Genomic DNA, 14,875 nt, shown 5'->3' with positions numbered 1-14,875 from the left:
ACAGAGGAAGGGAATATTACAGCTCAATCCTCCTCTTCTTCCCTCTCTATCTGGCTTTCAGAACCCTCCCCTAGATCACTCCCCTCATGGGCCTTGCTTCACAACCCAGTGTTTTCCCCTGGATGGATGGAATTTATCCTTGAACTCTGAGAATGCCTCTGAGACTTCCCACCACATATGAATTTTCTGCTAGAAAGCCTTTCTCCTGTCTTCATTTTTACACTAGTAATTGTTGCTTTGTTTCTCTTTTTTGGCAACCTGGCAGCTACGGTAATACTTTGGATCACTTATGCCCATAATAATATTTTTGTTTTAAATATAGTAATTGTTCCATCATTTCCTCTATTTCTAGTCATCATTTTATCTATTTCTATTGCTTCCAGTTTGTTTTGCTTAATTTGCAGCTGTTTGCAAATTTGTTTTGAACTTGTTGTCGTGTGTGGTCTTAATTTTTCTTTTAATATGTGTCTAAACACTGCCTTCATTGTTCCCCACGGCAATCCTGAATTTATTACTATATTATTTTTCTTTATTTCCCCCCACCCATGATGTCTTAAAATTTTCATTTACCATTTGATTGGTTACAAGGACAGGACTGAAATACCAAATATGGTTCCAACTAATTTTTCTGGCATTGCATTCACTTTATTAGTGTCATCATTCCCTCCCATGTTTCTGTTATCATTTCTTTAATGAGAATACATTGAGCACTGCATTTGTATCCATTTCCACCGTAGCTTCTGCAGTCTTAATTGGACTAGATGCCATCTTATCTCTGTGCTGGCTCATTGCCCTGGCTTCTCCTCAATGTTGCGGTGGCTTGAGAAAGTTGGTTATACTACCTTGTTTTGATCTCGGCATATCTTCTGACATTCCCCTTCCGAGTGGGGGTAAAAGCTTTCAAATATTCCCAGTTAATGGGTTGTTTTGAAGAGAAATTATGTACCTCCAGGCATTCTGATCTAATAGATTAGCACTGTCAAAACCGATTCATTGTTTTATGTTTGAGGTTTTTTTTAAAAAAAAATAAAAAATAAAAATAGAAAAACAGTATCAAAAGTATTCCATGAAAGGATTTTTTTGCTGGATTATTCAAACATTCAGTAACTTTCTGATGTGTGGTGTCCATTACATATTCTGATCAGAATGTGTCAGTTTTGATTTTAGTTGGTTTGGATTCAACTATCCAGTCCTACTAGCAGAAGCCAGTGCAAAGAACACCCCCTTTCCCCTCCTTTGTGACCCCCAATCTGCTCTGGAGGATGAGAAGAACCGCCAGAAGAGTGCAAGGTGGTGGTGGGGAGAGTTAAAATGCTCACCTCATTTTAAAAGCGGTTTTACCCAGCTTTATGGACAAAAGTGGCTCCCCATTTCCTTCAAACCTCCCTGTAATGATTGGTCTTCTATATTTATATTTTCCTCCCACTTTAAACTGTTTTCATCTTGCACAACCTTTCAAAAACACATCACAAGCAATCTATGTTGTATATTTAGTTTCTTAGTGATCTTTGAAGATTTCGAAAACGAGCAAAAAGCATGTGAAAGATTTTAAACACAAATATTCCCATGCATTCCCCATTTTCACATGTTTATGTGACGTAACCAAATGAACTCAAGTTCAAACTATTTCACGTACAAAGACCATCAAAATGTTTCCCTGAAACATTAGAAAAAGCATGAGGAGATTTTAACCATGCTAAACCAAGCATTTGCAGGTAAGTGTGCTGTAGATCCTTTATGTTTTGTCTCCAGTTGAACTTATAGCTGTGATTTAAATGTGTATTTGGAAGAAATCCCTACAGAATTCAACAAAATATAAGAGCTGACATTCTATAATAAGAAAATGTTGTGGGCCAAAATGTATTTTAAAATGCTATTTGCAATAATTACTGACCTATTTAGAAAAATATATATATTTCAAAGCTTTTCTCAAGAAACAGGATGCAGTGGCTAGATAGGAAGATTTGGATCACAGAAACCCAGCTACTCCTCTTCACCTAGCCATAAAAGTCTGCTGAGTGGCCTTGGGCCAGTAAACTTTGAGCCTAAGGTACCTCACAGGGTTGACGTGAGAATAAAATTGCAGGGGGGGGGGAGGGAAAAGCAACATATAGGCTACCTGAAGTCCTTTAGATGGCAGGGGAAGGAAAAATCTGCTTGTACAACATTGGACATTAACTAACAGTTTAATACAAATACAAAAGCCCAAGCATTTCCATTCATGGCACTATTCACTCTGTATAAAATGTAATATTTTAAGGATGGAAGTGTCAGAAATATTAAAATTTTGTGTGTGTGTGTGTGTGTGTGTGTGTATTGCAGTGTGGTTGAATTGGGTTGTTTTGGGGATTTTTTTCATCAATGGGCAAACATAGTTGGAGAATTTAACAATATTCAAAGTACCTTTGCTATTTCATTGATTATTTCTTGGTACTTATTTTCAGATGAAACCAGTCCAGCCTGTTCCAGTGTCCGGAGGTTCCTCTGTATTTTCCTTTCCTTTTGTTCTAGTGGTAGCTACTTGGAGGATCTTTGGGATTAGATATACTACCGCTAGATGAATGCTATATTAATACAAAGGTCTTAAAGTTATTCATGCATTCCCCATAATCCCTTGCACAATGGACTGTTACTATGCTACTATCATACTAGCATAGTATTCTAGATGGGCATGTGAGATAGGAAGGTTCTTGCTGTATCAATAATTCAGCATCCTGCTTCTCATAGTGTCCAAACAGATTCTTCTAGAAAGACAACAAGTAGAGCATAAAAGCAAAGGCGCCAGGCAAGCATCCCAGGGGAGAGCACTCCGCAAATGCGGAGTCACCACAGAAAAGGCCTGCTCTCATGTTGCCACCCTCTGAACTGTTTGTGGAGGAGGCACACAAAGAAGGGCCTCAGATGACGACTCCAGTGTCCAGGTCAGTTCACATGGAGAGAGGCAGACTTTGAGGTATTGCAGTCCTGAGCAATTTAAGGCTTTATAGGTTAATAAGACGACACTTTACCAGAGCATACATGATGGAAGTTAACACTATCCCTATCCAGATAGAGGCACAGCTGGGCCACAAGCCAAAGCTAATGTAAGGTACATTCTCCAAAACTTCAGATAACCCCATTCAGTGGTTTCATCTAAATGTTAAACAGCATGGAGGATAAAGTCAGACCCTGAAAAACCCTACAATGAAGGCTCCATGGATCCCAAAGAGCACCCCTCAAGCATCACATCCTGGAAGCAACCATCCAAATAGGACCGGACCACTAACTCAGACAGCTACTCCAGAAGGATACAATGGTCAATAGTATCAAAAGCTGCTGAGAGGTTGAGGAGAATTAACAGGGACACACTTCTCCCAGCAGGGCAACCAAAGAGGTTTCTGTGCCAAAATTGGGCCTAAAACCCAATTGAAATGGATATAGATAGAAAGTCAAGTTCCCCCCAAGAGAACTTGGATCTGGTCCACAACCACCTGCTCAAGAACCTTGTCCAAGAAGGCGAGATTGGCAACTGACTGGTAATTACTTAGATTTTCTGAATTTAGGGAGGGTTTTTTAAGGAGTGGTTTTACCACAGCCTCCTCTCACAAGGAGGCATCAATCACCTCCAGGGACAATGATTCACTGTAAGAAAAGTTATATTTGTATTTCTTACTGCTGAGGAATATTATCCTTCATATGGGAAGCTGGGGCTTGGGCATGTCTTAGAAAAACTCTGCGCAACTGTTCCCTAAAGAAGCAGGAAAAGCACTTTTGTGGGCATCCCTGATTATTTAAAGGTGAGCAGGTTGAGCTAACTTAAACCAAGCTCAGGCTGTACTGAGCTAGTGGAATGGAAGTAGAACACATGAGAGGTATAGGCTAAGGACACTACCTTGGCTTTGTAGTCAAACCCTTTCCCCTCCAAACTATTTCAAATTTAGAGAACATCACTCATCTTTAGAAATGGCGTAGGAATCGTTTCTTTAGACAACTTCTGAGGTTTCCACACTTGCGAAGGCAGACACAGTAGTACTACAACAGTTACTAACAACACGCAAACATACACGCAAGTTATAAAAACAATACAACAATACTGAAAGCATTTATAAGACCAACTACGTGCTGATTTATTGCATTTTATTTGTGGATTTTTTTTCTTTTCTTACAAAAAAGACAGGCACAATTTATTTCTTTAAAATACCTCAAGTACATTGCAAAAAAATTGATCACTATTCAAATTGCCCCTTTACACATAAATTAAAAGGATGTGTATATAAGATTTCAATGAGGCAGTAGTGCATTTTAGTAGGAATGAATTGCAAAATATATATTTTATACAGTAAATGTTAAATTTATAATTACCTATAAAAACTTTGAATTGCACAATAATTCACTTTACAATTGACAGATCTCTGGAAAAGAGCCCTAGGCTTTAAAGAAACATTTGCCAAAAGTATTATGTAGAGACACAAATTAGGATTTATTTTCCCTATGAATAATTGTCTAAAAGAGAATTGTATTTGGTAATTGGGGTATATAATATTTAGTGGGAAAATAATTGAATATATGCTGTCCAAATATATGTCCTGCATATTTAAAGAGATCAGAGACACAGTGTTTCAATGTCACTAAATCATATCCATTTTAATTGAGTACCTACACCACAGAAATCTGGAAGTGTTTCAGTTGATTCATATTTCTGTATGCTACTACTGTTTTATCAAAGGATGAAAAAAGGCACATAAGTACATTCTTCTGGACTTTCTTGAAGGAACACCTGCTGCATAATAGCAAATAGTTAAAACACAAAGACCCAAAACTGCAGATTATTTGAAGCAGAGTCCAATAAGATTAGGCTTCATTTTCCATAGAATTTCTTGTTCAGCAGGAATATGAGGAGGTTTACATTTACTTTTGCTTTATCGAACATTTTCATTACAGAGACACCTTCATACTGCATTTGAAGCAAATCCTGCAATAAATAAAAGTCATTTTAAAACCATAAATTTTATTTCCATGTTGCATTCAAATGCATATCACATACTGAAAATAAAAATAAAAATGCAGAGACAAAGTCTCTAGCAATCCTTTTCTCAAGCATAACTCATAATTTGCCATCTGGCGAACAAAAAAGCCTCAATACCATAAATCTTTGTACAGCAAGGACAGACAGACAAGTGCTTAATTAAGTAAAGCATTTTTTTCAGGCCTCTGTCTGGTAAGGCCAGTGATGCAATGATGGAGCTAACTCAACCAGTTTATGTGTGATAATGATACAGACTTTGGCATATATTTGGTATATATATATTTTTGGGGAGGACACTTTTCAGTAGTCCCAGAGTATCAGTTGGACTGTTTCAGGTTTGTCTCAAAAGTTAAAATATGAGTGACACTGCACACACCTTTGTAATTCAAGAAATCTTTAATAAAAATATATATATATTTTTAAAAAAGTAAAACAAACAAACAGTTTGAAACATACAGATGACAGCAGGCACAATCCACTAAAAGGACTGGGAATTAGGCAAGAAATGATGCAGTATAGCAGTGAGAGTGTGAGCTGAAGTCCCCAATTAAAACCTCACATCAACCATAAACTCAAGGCCATTCGATCTTGTGCATGTACAGTGGTCCCCTCACTTACGTGGGGGTTACGTTCCAGCCCCCCCCCCATGCGCATAAGTGCAATCATGTAAAGTGGGGAGCATGCCACTTTAATGGGAGGGGGGGAGAGACGCACATACATTCAGATAATTAAAAGAAAGATTTACCTGAAAATGGAGCTGTACTTTTTCCATCTCCACACCCAAAAATTTAGCTTTGATATCAAAGTCACCCACTTCTTCACCAGGTGTAATTTCAAACATCACATTCTTAAACCTTAGAAGAGAAAAAAATAATTCAAAAATGTAAATAAAGTTACAAGATAGTCGATTAAATGTTTAAATGTTTAACAGTCAAAGAGCAGAGCTAATGTTCTGAAAATACTGGGTGAAAAACCTACTGGTTAGGCTGAAGTTCATCAATGCCTAGTATAACCCCCTTTTCATGCAGGCGAGCTGCTGTATACTTCAGCGAAATGTTCTTGAGTTTGTTTCCTTTCTCCTCTTGTTTCCCATTTAATTTGATTGATCTCCGCGAATTTCTGTAAAATGTGAAAGATGTAAGCAGGTGTTAGCCCACATACAACATTACCCCCTTCCCTAATAAAGGCATATGTTTTTAGAACAATTAATCAAGTTAACATACTTCCTACCTGCTATCTGTTTTTAGAACAAAGGCAACCATAACTTGCCACATGATAAGGGTTTGTTGGGACATGTTTTGGAACATTATATTGATGAGTAAAAGCAGTAATATTTTAGGACTGGGGAATCAATTGTTTCTACCCCATTACTTTTCATCACTCACCTCTGCTGCTGGGAAGTCAGGTGATACGGAATGTCCAGCTGCCACTTCTTACGTAAGAGGTAGGGAATGTGGCCCTCCATACATCTCTGATTGGCTCTCAGAACATGCACACATTGTCCCACCCTCTTCTGCCTCTGTTCCCACTCACCACTGGAACATTACCCAGGAGGGATCAAGCAACCATGACTGCACCACTACAGTATGCAGATAGTTAGCACTCTCAAACCTTAATTCTGCTTTGGTTGGTGAGATGGATGGAAGAGCCAACATGAGGTGAGGGAATTTATCAGTTATATTTTATCCCTCCACAAACACACATGTGTGAGTTAAAAAGAAAAAAGAACGGTATGACAAGGCACACTTTTTAAATAACAAGAATACAAAGCTGAAAATGAATGAACTGCAGCTAAAATATTACCATATGTTCATTTTTCACATGGTCTAGTCCTTCCCCTGCCCACCCCCTTATATTCTGAAGTCTTCTCGAGTCTTCAGAGAGTAGCTGGAAGTGGGGATGTACAAAAAAGGTCCTCCTTTCCTTCCATTCTGATCAGAACTCTGAGGCGCAATACTGCGCCCAGAGCTTAGAAACAGCTCGCTCTAAAGAAATTTCCTGTCACAAAAATGCACCTTAGAACAATGGCAGTTTCAAACACTGGTCTAAAGTCTTACATTAAAGCATGGGTCAGTGTTTGTTTTAGTAAATTTCAAGGGATTTCTAGTGATTCAACTACCCAGGCCCGTAGAGCAAGAACTCCTGCTAGCACAGGCATCCCCAACCTGCGGCCCTCCAGATGTTTTGGCCTACAACTCCCATGATCCCTAGCTAACAGGACCAGTGGTCAGGGATGATGGGAATTGTAGTCCAAAACTTCTGGAGGGCTGAAGGTTGGGGATGCCTGTGCTAACATAACAAGGCTTCCACCACCACCTCCTCTCACCCCTGATCTGCTCTGGAGGGATGGATGCAGGGAGAACAGAATAAAGATCATTACGTGGAGCAAGCAGAAATGCTTCTGTTGATGGAACAACCTCTTTAGTGCTACATTTAATTCCACCCTGTAACTTGATAATAACGAAGCTTTCTACCTATGATGCTAAAGTGCTGGATTTTCTTTAAAAATAAAATAAAAGTATTTCACTTACTTTCTTGTCAAGTTATCTAAACAGGTTTTGATATAAGTGTTGTAATAATTTATTTGATCTTCATAAAAAGCTTTCTTGGAATTGAGTGCATTTAGTGTCTGCTGGAGTTTCACCAGTTCTGCTTTTCGATGCTGTCTGTATCTTCGTTGATTTCTGATATCCTAAAGAAAGTTTTCACTTATTAGTTGATTTCTTTTACATGGCAAACATGCAATTTATTTATTTTTTACTTCTACAGAGGTGTCAGGTTTCTTATTTAGTTGATGGGGAATGCTTTTATAAGCAAACTATCTGTTCTTGAGTACTTCCATTGAGTAATGAATGATTCCAGCTAAACTATTATGGAGAAGCTGATGGCTATAGGAGTCATACATATTTGTATCCAATGTTGTGAAAGTGGAAAGCAGCTTGTGAAACCATGTCTACTCTTCCCTTCCTCCCCCTCCCCAAGAACCGTTTACAGACTACAAAACATTACAGGCTACAGTGAAAGGATAGAATTGCCCAAAATTTAGTGGAGTAGAACTAGCACCATGCTTACAAGAAAACTGATTGTGTGTGTGTGTGTGTGTGTGTGTGTGTGTGTGTGTGTGTGTATTGCAGTACGGTTGAATTATTTCCTTCATAGTTGGAGAAATTTAACAATATTCAAAGTACCTTTGCTATTTCATTGATTATTTCCTGGTACTTATTTTCGGATGAAACCAGTCCAGCCTGTTCCAGTGTCCGGAGGTTCCTCTGGATTTTCCTTTTCTTTTGTTCTAGTGGTAGCTGCCCTTCTTCAAGAATAGATTGACTGTGTTTCATTTTTTCTGGAGTTTTAGAATCCAAGATTGCACGTTTTTCAATTATTTTTAAGTGCTCAGCTTCCTAAGAGAAAGAGCAGTTTACACCTTTATACAAACAATGAAGCCTATTAACTATGCACACATTAACCTCATGGGTGTTATAACTTTCCTACATGGATTAGTTAACTTTTGGATTAGTCCAGCTTTCCAGACAGAATTGGACCCCCAGTTCCTTCAACCTTTCCTGTAATGGCTACTCTTCTAGATGTATTTCCCTACCCCTAATAATTCTTTCCAGCTTGTATGACATTTCAAAAATATATCACAATTAGACAAACTGTATATTTAGTTTCTTACAGTGACATCTGAAGATTCTGAAGAATAACATTACATAAAGTGTGTAGAGGTTTTAAACACAAGTGTTCCCATGAAATTTCCTAGCTTCCCCATAAAGTTTATGTTCATGTGACAAGCCAAATAAACTCAAGTTCAAACTACTTCATTTCATGTACAAAGCCCATATTTTTCTTCTTCCTGGAAAACTAGTGAAGCATCAACAGAACATTTAAAGCAAATTAAAACAAACACCTGCAGGTAACTGTGCTGTAGATCCCATAAAGTCTGATGCTGAGTAAGTTTGAGCTGCAAACTCAAATGTGCGTTTGGAAGGAATTCCTACAGAAATCACCATAATACAAGAGTATTCTACGATGAGAAAATGCTGGGATACCAATATATTTTAAAATGCTATATGTAATTATTACTGACCTTTTTAGAAATAATGTATCAAAGCTTTAGTCAAGAGCCAGCATGCAATGTCTAGATAGTAAGACCTGGATCACAAAAACCCAGGTTCACCTCTTCACCTAGGCATAAGTCACCTTAGTGGGTTGTTGAAAGGATAAAACAGCAGGGGAGCGGGAGATAAGGGACATATACACTGCCCAAAGTCTCTTAGAGATGGGACAGGGGAAAAGTATTATTTGTTTAATTTGTATGCCACCCTTCATCCAAAGATCCCAGGGTAGTTCACAGCAGAAAAATACAAAATGATAATACAAAAGAGATAATAAAACAAAAACAAATGCATAACCCCCCTTCCACAAACACATTTGAAAAGCAATAGAATGTTGATCAACCAAACGCCTACTTGAGAAAACATTTTTGCCTGGTGCCTAATGATATGTAATGAAGACGCCAGGCAAGCCTCCCTGGGGAGAGCATTCCACAAACGGGGAACCACCACAGAAAAGGCCCGTTCTCATGTTGTCACCTTCTGGACCTCCCATGGAAGCGGCACACAAATAAGGGCCTCAAATAATAATTGCACGTTGAAGGTTGGTTCATATGGGGAGAGGCGGTCCTTGAGATATTGAGGTCCTGAGCCTTTTAAGACTTTATAGGGCAAAACTAGCACTTTGAATTGGGCCTGGAAACTAATCGGCAGCCAGTGCAGTCAGGCCAGGATGGGTGTAATATGCTCAAACCGTCTTTTCCTGGTGAACAACTTGGCTGCTGAATTCTGCACCGGCTGAAGTTTCTGAACTGTCTTCAGAGGCAGCCCTCAATATAACACATTGCAGTAATTTAACAGAGGGTACCCAAGCATAAACAACAGAAGTTAGGCAATCCCTGTCCAGATTGGGGCACTAGCCAAAGCTGATGGAAAGCACTGCACCACTGAGGCCAGATGAGCCTCAAGTGACAGCTATGAATCTAGAAGTACTCCCAAGCTACGTACCCACTCCTTCAGAGGGAGTGTAATCCCATCAAGAGCAGGCAACCTTCCATCCATCTGGTCTAGGGAACCGGCCACTAACAGTGCCTCAGTCATATCTGATGAAATGATCTCTTTTCTTCTTTCCACCATATGCTGTTCTGGGGTTTCACCAGACCTCCCAGAGTCAACTGAGGAGGGGATGTTCAGGGGGAGAAGAGGGAGGGAGGAGCCCTGTTACACTAGTTGAATCTACCCTACAGTATTTGTCTTCAGATTCCAAACATTTTGCAAAGATGCCAAAACACAAGAGTACATTTTGTTTTAAGGCCTGGTTACCAAGAGTACAACCAAAGTTATTCTACTCAGATAGAAGGAGGATTAGATTCAGGTAGGTAGCCATGTTGGTCTGACGCAGTCGGGGGGGGGGGGGAGAAGAATTAGTTACCTGAATTTCAGATGCTGGTGTTTCCAGGATTTTTACAAGTGTCTCTCCTGGCTGAGTTCGGATCACATCAATAATAAGTCTTTTTGTCCTTAACGAGGGAAAAAGTTGGAAAATTCTGCATAATTATGATTTTTACAGAAAGGCATTTCAGTATGAAACAACATCATCCAATGATGTCCACCCAACTGCACAAGTGTTTTCCACTTGCAAGCAGAGTCTTTTTCTCACCCTCTATCCTCCTGCATTGCCACAAATCCCGAAGTTCCTTCAACCCCTCAGAGAAGATGGCAAGGGAAGGAAAAGTCTGCTTGTATAACACTGGACATTATCTAACAGTTTAATACAAATACCAAAACTTAAACATTCTTCTTCATGGCAATATTCACCGTAAATGGAATATTTTAAGAATGGAAGTGTTGGAAATATTAAAATTCTAAAACCAGGCAAGAATATTTTTATTCACTCAGACATTCAATCACACAGCATGAACTGGTTTTAGCTGTGGTTTTACCCACTTGGCTGTATTTTTGGACTGGGTGTGTGATCAGTTTGGCATTTTGTTTAATTCTGATTTTATATCAATATTTTTGCTGAATGTCACAGGAAAACGTGTGCATACATAGTTAAAAATATAAACCCGGTGGGGTGGGGTGGGGTGGAGGGGAGGACTCTAGAATGTCTGAAAGTGGGGCAAAGCGATGCCATTTTACTCTCTCTGCATCAACCTTAGCAGGTATAATGGCAGTAGAGAGTAAAAGTACAAGTTAATTTTGACCACATTTACTCAGAATATATGTGCCTTTTTATTTAAAGAAGTTCTTCCAGTGTATCTTTCCTTCTAACAGTGAAAAATTCAAGACAGCTGTTTCCTTTGGTTCTCTGTGAAGTCTTATCTGTACCCTTCTCTTCAAACACCCTCTTTTTCATAAAACCTTATTAGGGAAAGGTTCCTGTGTATTCTTTCTATAGGCTTTCCAAGAGTATACCATTGTAAAGTTGCCTCCGAATACCAACATACAAACCCAACATTTACATTTTGAGGTGTCCATATACAGTGTGATTCTGTTTGATTAAAAGGTGCAGACTTTGCTTCAGAATATGTAACAGGGCTTGGGACAATGCTCAATTATTTGTTTATTCGTTTGTCATCTATCTATTGAATCCCTTTTGCTGAGCACACTTTCATGGGAGCTTTGCTGATTTCAATGTGTGCCACTGTGATTAGGGCTTGAACCAAGGATTTAAAAATAATTTAAAGAATGATACTTTATCATACAACTGCTTGCATGGCTTCAAATACTAAATCTTCCTTAGCATAAATGATATATATTGTCCTTAAATGTCTGCTCATCTATTTAAGGCTCACATAGAATGTAAGGTTTTCTTTGGCGCAAGGCAATAAATTGTACAATTAGCAGCAAATTACAGTAGTAAAATTCAGCAAAAGCATTATTTAAAAAACATACTTCATCATCAGGCCCTTAATATCTTGTTCTTCACCTTCCCGTAAGTCATACTTCCTGGCCAGTGAAAGAGAGATTTCTGTCTTCACAAGCTGACTTAAAGTATTTTCCTTGTTTGGGTCATTGGGATCTACAGCACCTTCCCCTGAAGAGGGGAGAAAAAAAGTGTAATTGAGGATTGTAAAGAGAGATTAAAGTTGGAACAAACTAAAAACTGAATCTGATATTATATAGCCATGGGTTTGTGTACCCTACACATTTTAATAATAACAATAACAATAATAAATAATTCTACACCAAAGCAAGCAATATTCAGAATATTTTATGTACAGTTAAGAATATGTATTACACCTGTGCCAGTCATGAGGATAGGAAGGGGTAAAGAGCTGCAAGATACTGAAGCTCTGTCCAAATTGCTAAAAAATCTTCAGCGCTCCTCTTGTCTTCCTTTGCACCAAGCACTGCTCCCATGTTTTCAAGAAACTTTTTGTGCTGAGGAGAGCTAGTTATGGTTATTGACCATTGCACTAAATACCCAATTTATTGGCTAATTCTGTTGACCACATGGAATTCTGGAATACATACTACCCTGATTATAACATTATGCTTCTTGACTAGCCAAATCACACTAGACGGTCTACACAGTCTTATTTACCAGTACCCTCTGCACCCAGTGTGCTCCCACTGCTGATTTGGGAAACAGTATATTGTATACATAAATTAGCAACAATTCATATTCTGTTATTTCTCGTGAAATACTGTGTTTTGATGCATTTACCCTGAAACCATCTTCAATCAGAGAAAGACTGACCTAGCTGCATTTTTTGTGCCCCATTCAGAGGGGCACATATATTCTACACAGTATGTCTTACTTAATCAAGAGGTCGACTATGCTAAAAACTAAAAATATATCCAAAAAGGATTGCCTGCAATTTTGCTATCCCACTTGCACAAGAGAACTTCCCCTTCTTCTCCTCTGCAGCTTCCTGTACACCCCAGAGGATCTCCGCCAGAAGGTTGGGAGACCCCACAGAACAGATTTTGGGAGCATGCAGGGAGAGGAGGGGGAAGTCTTGTTACATGAGTATGGAAGCATCTTTATATGATTTACCTCCCTTTTCTGTCCCACCTAGCTTGCTTTCCCCTTCTCTTATAGGTCTCTAATCCCAGTATTATTCACTTTCTTGACCAAAACTTCCGTCAGAACTTCACTTCCTATTTCTGCACTCAAACTCACTCACCTGCTTTTGCTTGCTTTAGAGAGAATCAAGGTTGACAGATCCTTCCACCCCTTATTGGGAAGAGCAAGGCTGCCTGATGCTTCCCACATAGATATCTATGAAAGCTATTCAGCACTACATTCTTTATCAGCATGTAAAAGCTATAAATAAAAAATTGATTACCCTTATAGTTATTTGATAGCTAATTTCTAGAAATAGAACAGGTATTTCTAGAAGATGTGCACAAACCAAACCATCATCTAGTTTGAGGCCTACTTTTATTTTTCATCCACATACAAGTTAGGTCTATCTTTCAAGTACATATTTGTTTCGTTTGCTTACCAAGGAATGTCTCCACATCAGGAACTTCTCCCAGCCCTTCCAAGAGCTCATTTAAGACATCGTTTTTGTCAGGAGCAATGGCATCCTGATGCTCTAGCAAAAGCTGTAAAGAAAATTGCCCTTCTTGAAACTTTTGCAAAATCAGACATGTTACTGTATGCTATTATTAACTCGTATATCTATTTTGATAGAAGTGCATTCTTTTTGTTGGGCTATTCAGTACTCCTAAAAACAGCTAGCAGATCAGAAGCTATAAATTTAACAAGTAACAACAACAACAACAACAACAACAACAACACTTCACCAACACTAACTCATATTTATGGAACCCCCCCCCTAAGCTTTATAAGGTGTTTACTTCCACTTACATGTACCTATTATCAATCTGTTTGCAAAACTATACTCAAATTATCTTATTTTACAAATTTTATTCCCATATTCCAAAAAACTCCACAACCCAAATTTAATAGGTACTATTTCAGTGCTTTCCAATTCTACTTGGCACACACTTACTGAATGTGTGTTGATAATTTCTTCAATAGAAATGTATATAACTGGCTTGCTTAGTGTCACCATATCAGAGTATTCATCAATATTGAATTTTTCTTCAGGTTCAGGAACGCCACATGCTGCTTGAAAAAAATTCCTAAGGAGGAAAGGAAATTGTAATTTCACTAAACAAGATTGGAGTTAAGCCTTTCAACACACAAATCTACGCTTGCCCCTGATCCCAAGCTCTATTCATTTTAACGGTAGAATTTAGGGCAGGAAAATTTGTTGTTGTTGCCATTGTTAAACAATTGGCAGCCGGAAAAACCTTGCTGATCTACTTCAAATCACCCACAGATAAATCAGCCTACCCCTGAATGATACTAAAGTCACCGTGAAGCCATATAGCCAAAAGACAGAATTTGTTTTAAATGTAAACAAAATCCCTCACCAGGTGTTTTGAGATTCCCATCATCCCTGACCACTGGTCTTGCTAGCTAAGGATCATGGGAGCTATGGCCAAAAACATCTGGAGGGCCAACTTTGAGGAAGCCTGACTTAAAGTTTCAAGCAAGATAGTCACATGCACTGAAATAACAACCAAAGAAAAAGCCTATTGGGTCAGGCCAATGTCCCATCTAGGACCAGCATTCTGTTCCCACAGTGGCCAACCAGATGCATGTGGCAAGCCTGCAAGCTGGACATGGGCACCATACCGCTCTGCCCACTTGTGATTCCTAACATCTGGTACTCAGAGGCACAATGCCTCTGACATTGGAGGTAGAACACAACCATTGTTAGTAGTCATGTCTTCCATGAATCTGTCTAATCCTCTTTTAAGCCATCTAAATAGGAGGTCCTTGTAAATATAA

General features: G+C 38.7%; 1 protein-coding gene across 2 annotated transcripts in view; it reads right to left on the bottom strand.

Moving 5' to 3' along the window:
* Positions 1-4,101: 4,101 nt before the first annotated feature.
* Positions 4,102-14,875, bottom strand: part of IQGAP2 (IQ motif containing GTPase activating protein 2) — a 131,466-nt gene continuing 120,692 nt past the window's right edge. For both annotated transcript variants that reach the window (XM_035100066.2, XM_035100065.2), the window contains 9 exons: positions 14,028-14,160; positions 13,515-13,617; positions 11,956-12,097; positions 10,490-10,577; positions 8,194-8,406; positions 7,537-7,697; positions 5,984-6,124; positions 5,751-5,859; positions 4,102-4,951 (listed from right to left, as the gene is read on the bottom strand). In XM_035100066.2, the coding sequence (XP_034955957.2) occupies positions 4,838-4,951; positions 5,751-5,859; positions 5,984-6,124; positions 7,537-7,697; positions 8,194-8,406; positions 10,490-10,577; positions 11,956-12,097; positions 13,515-13,617; positions 14,028-14,160 (1,204 nt within the window). In that variant the 3' untranslated portion in view covers positions 4,102-4,837. The remainder of the gene's footprint in view (positions 4,952-5,750; positions 5,860-5,983; positions 6,125-7,536; positions 7,698-8,193; positions 8,407-10,489; positions 10,578-11,955; positions 12,098-13,514; positions 13,618-14,027; positions 14,161-14,875) is intronic.

Source organism: Zootoca vivipara, chromosome 11, assembly GCF_963506605.1.
Source record: "Zootoca vivipara chromosome 11, rZooViv1.1, whole genome shotgun sequence".
Taxonomy (NCBI): Eukaryota; Metazoa; Chordata; class Lepidosauria; order Squamata; family Lacertidae; genus Zootoca; species Zootoca vivipara.
Note: the sequence above shows the minus strand (reverse complement) of the source record. Positions and strands in the feature narration are given on the sequence as shown.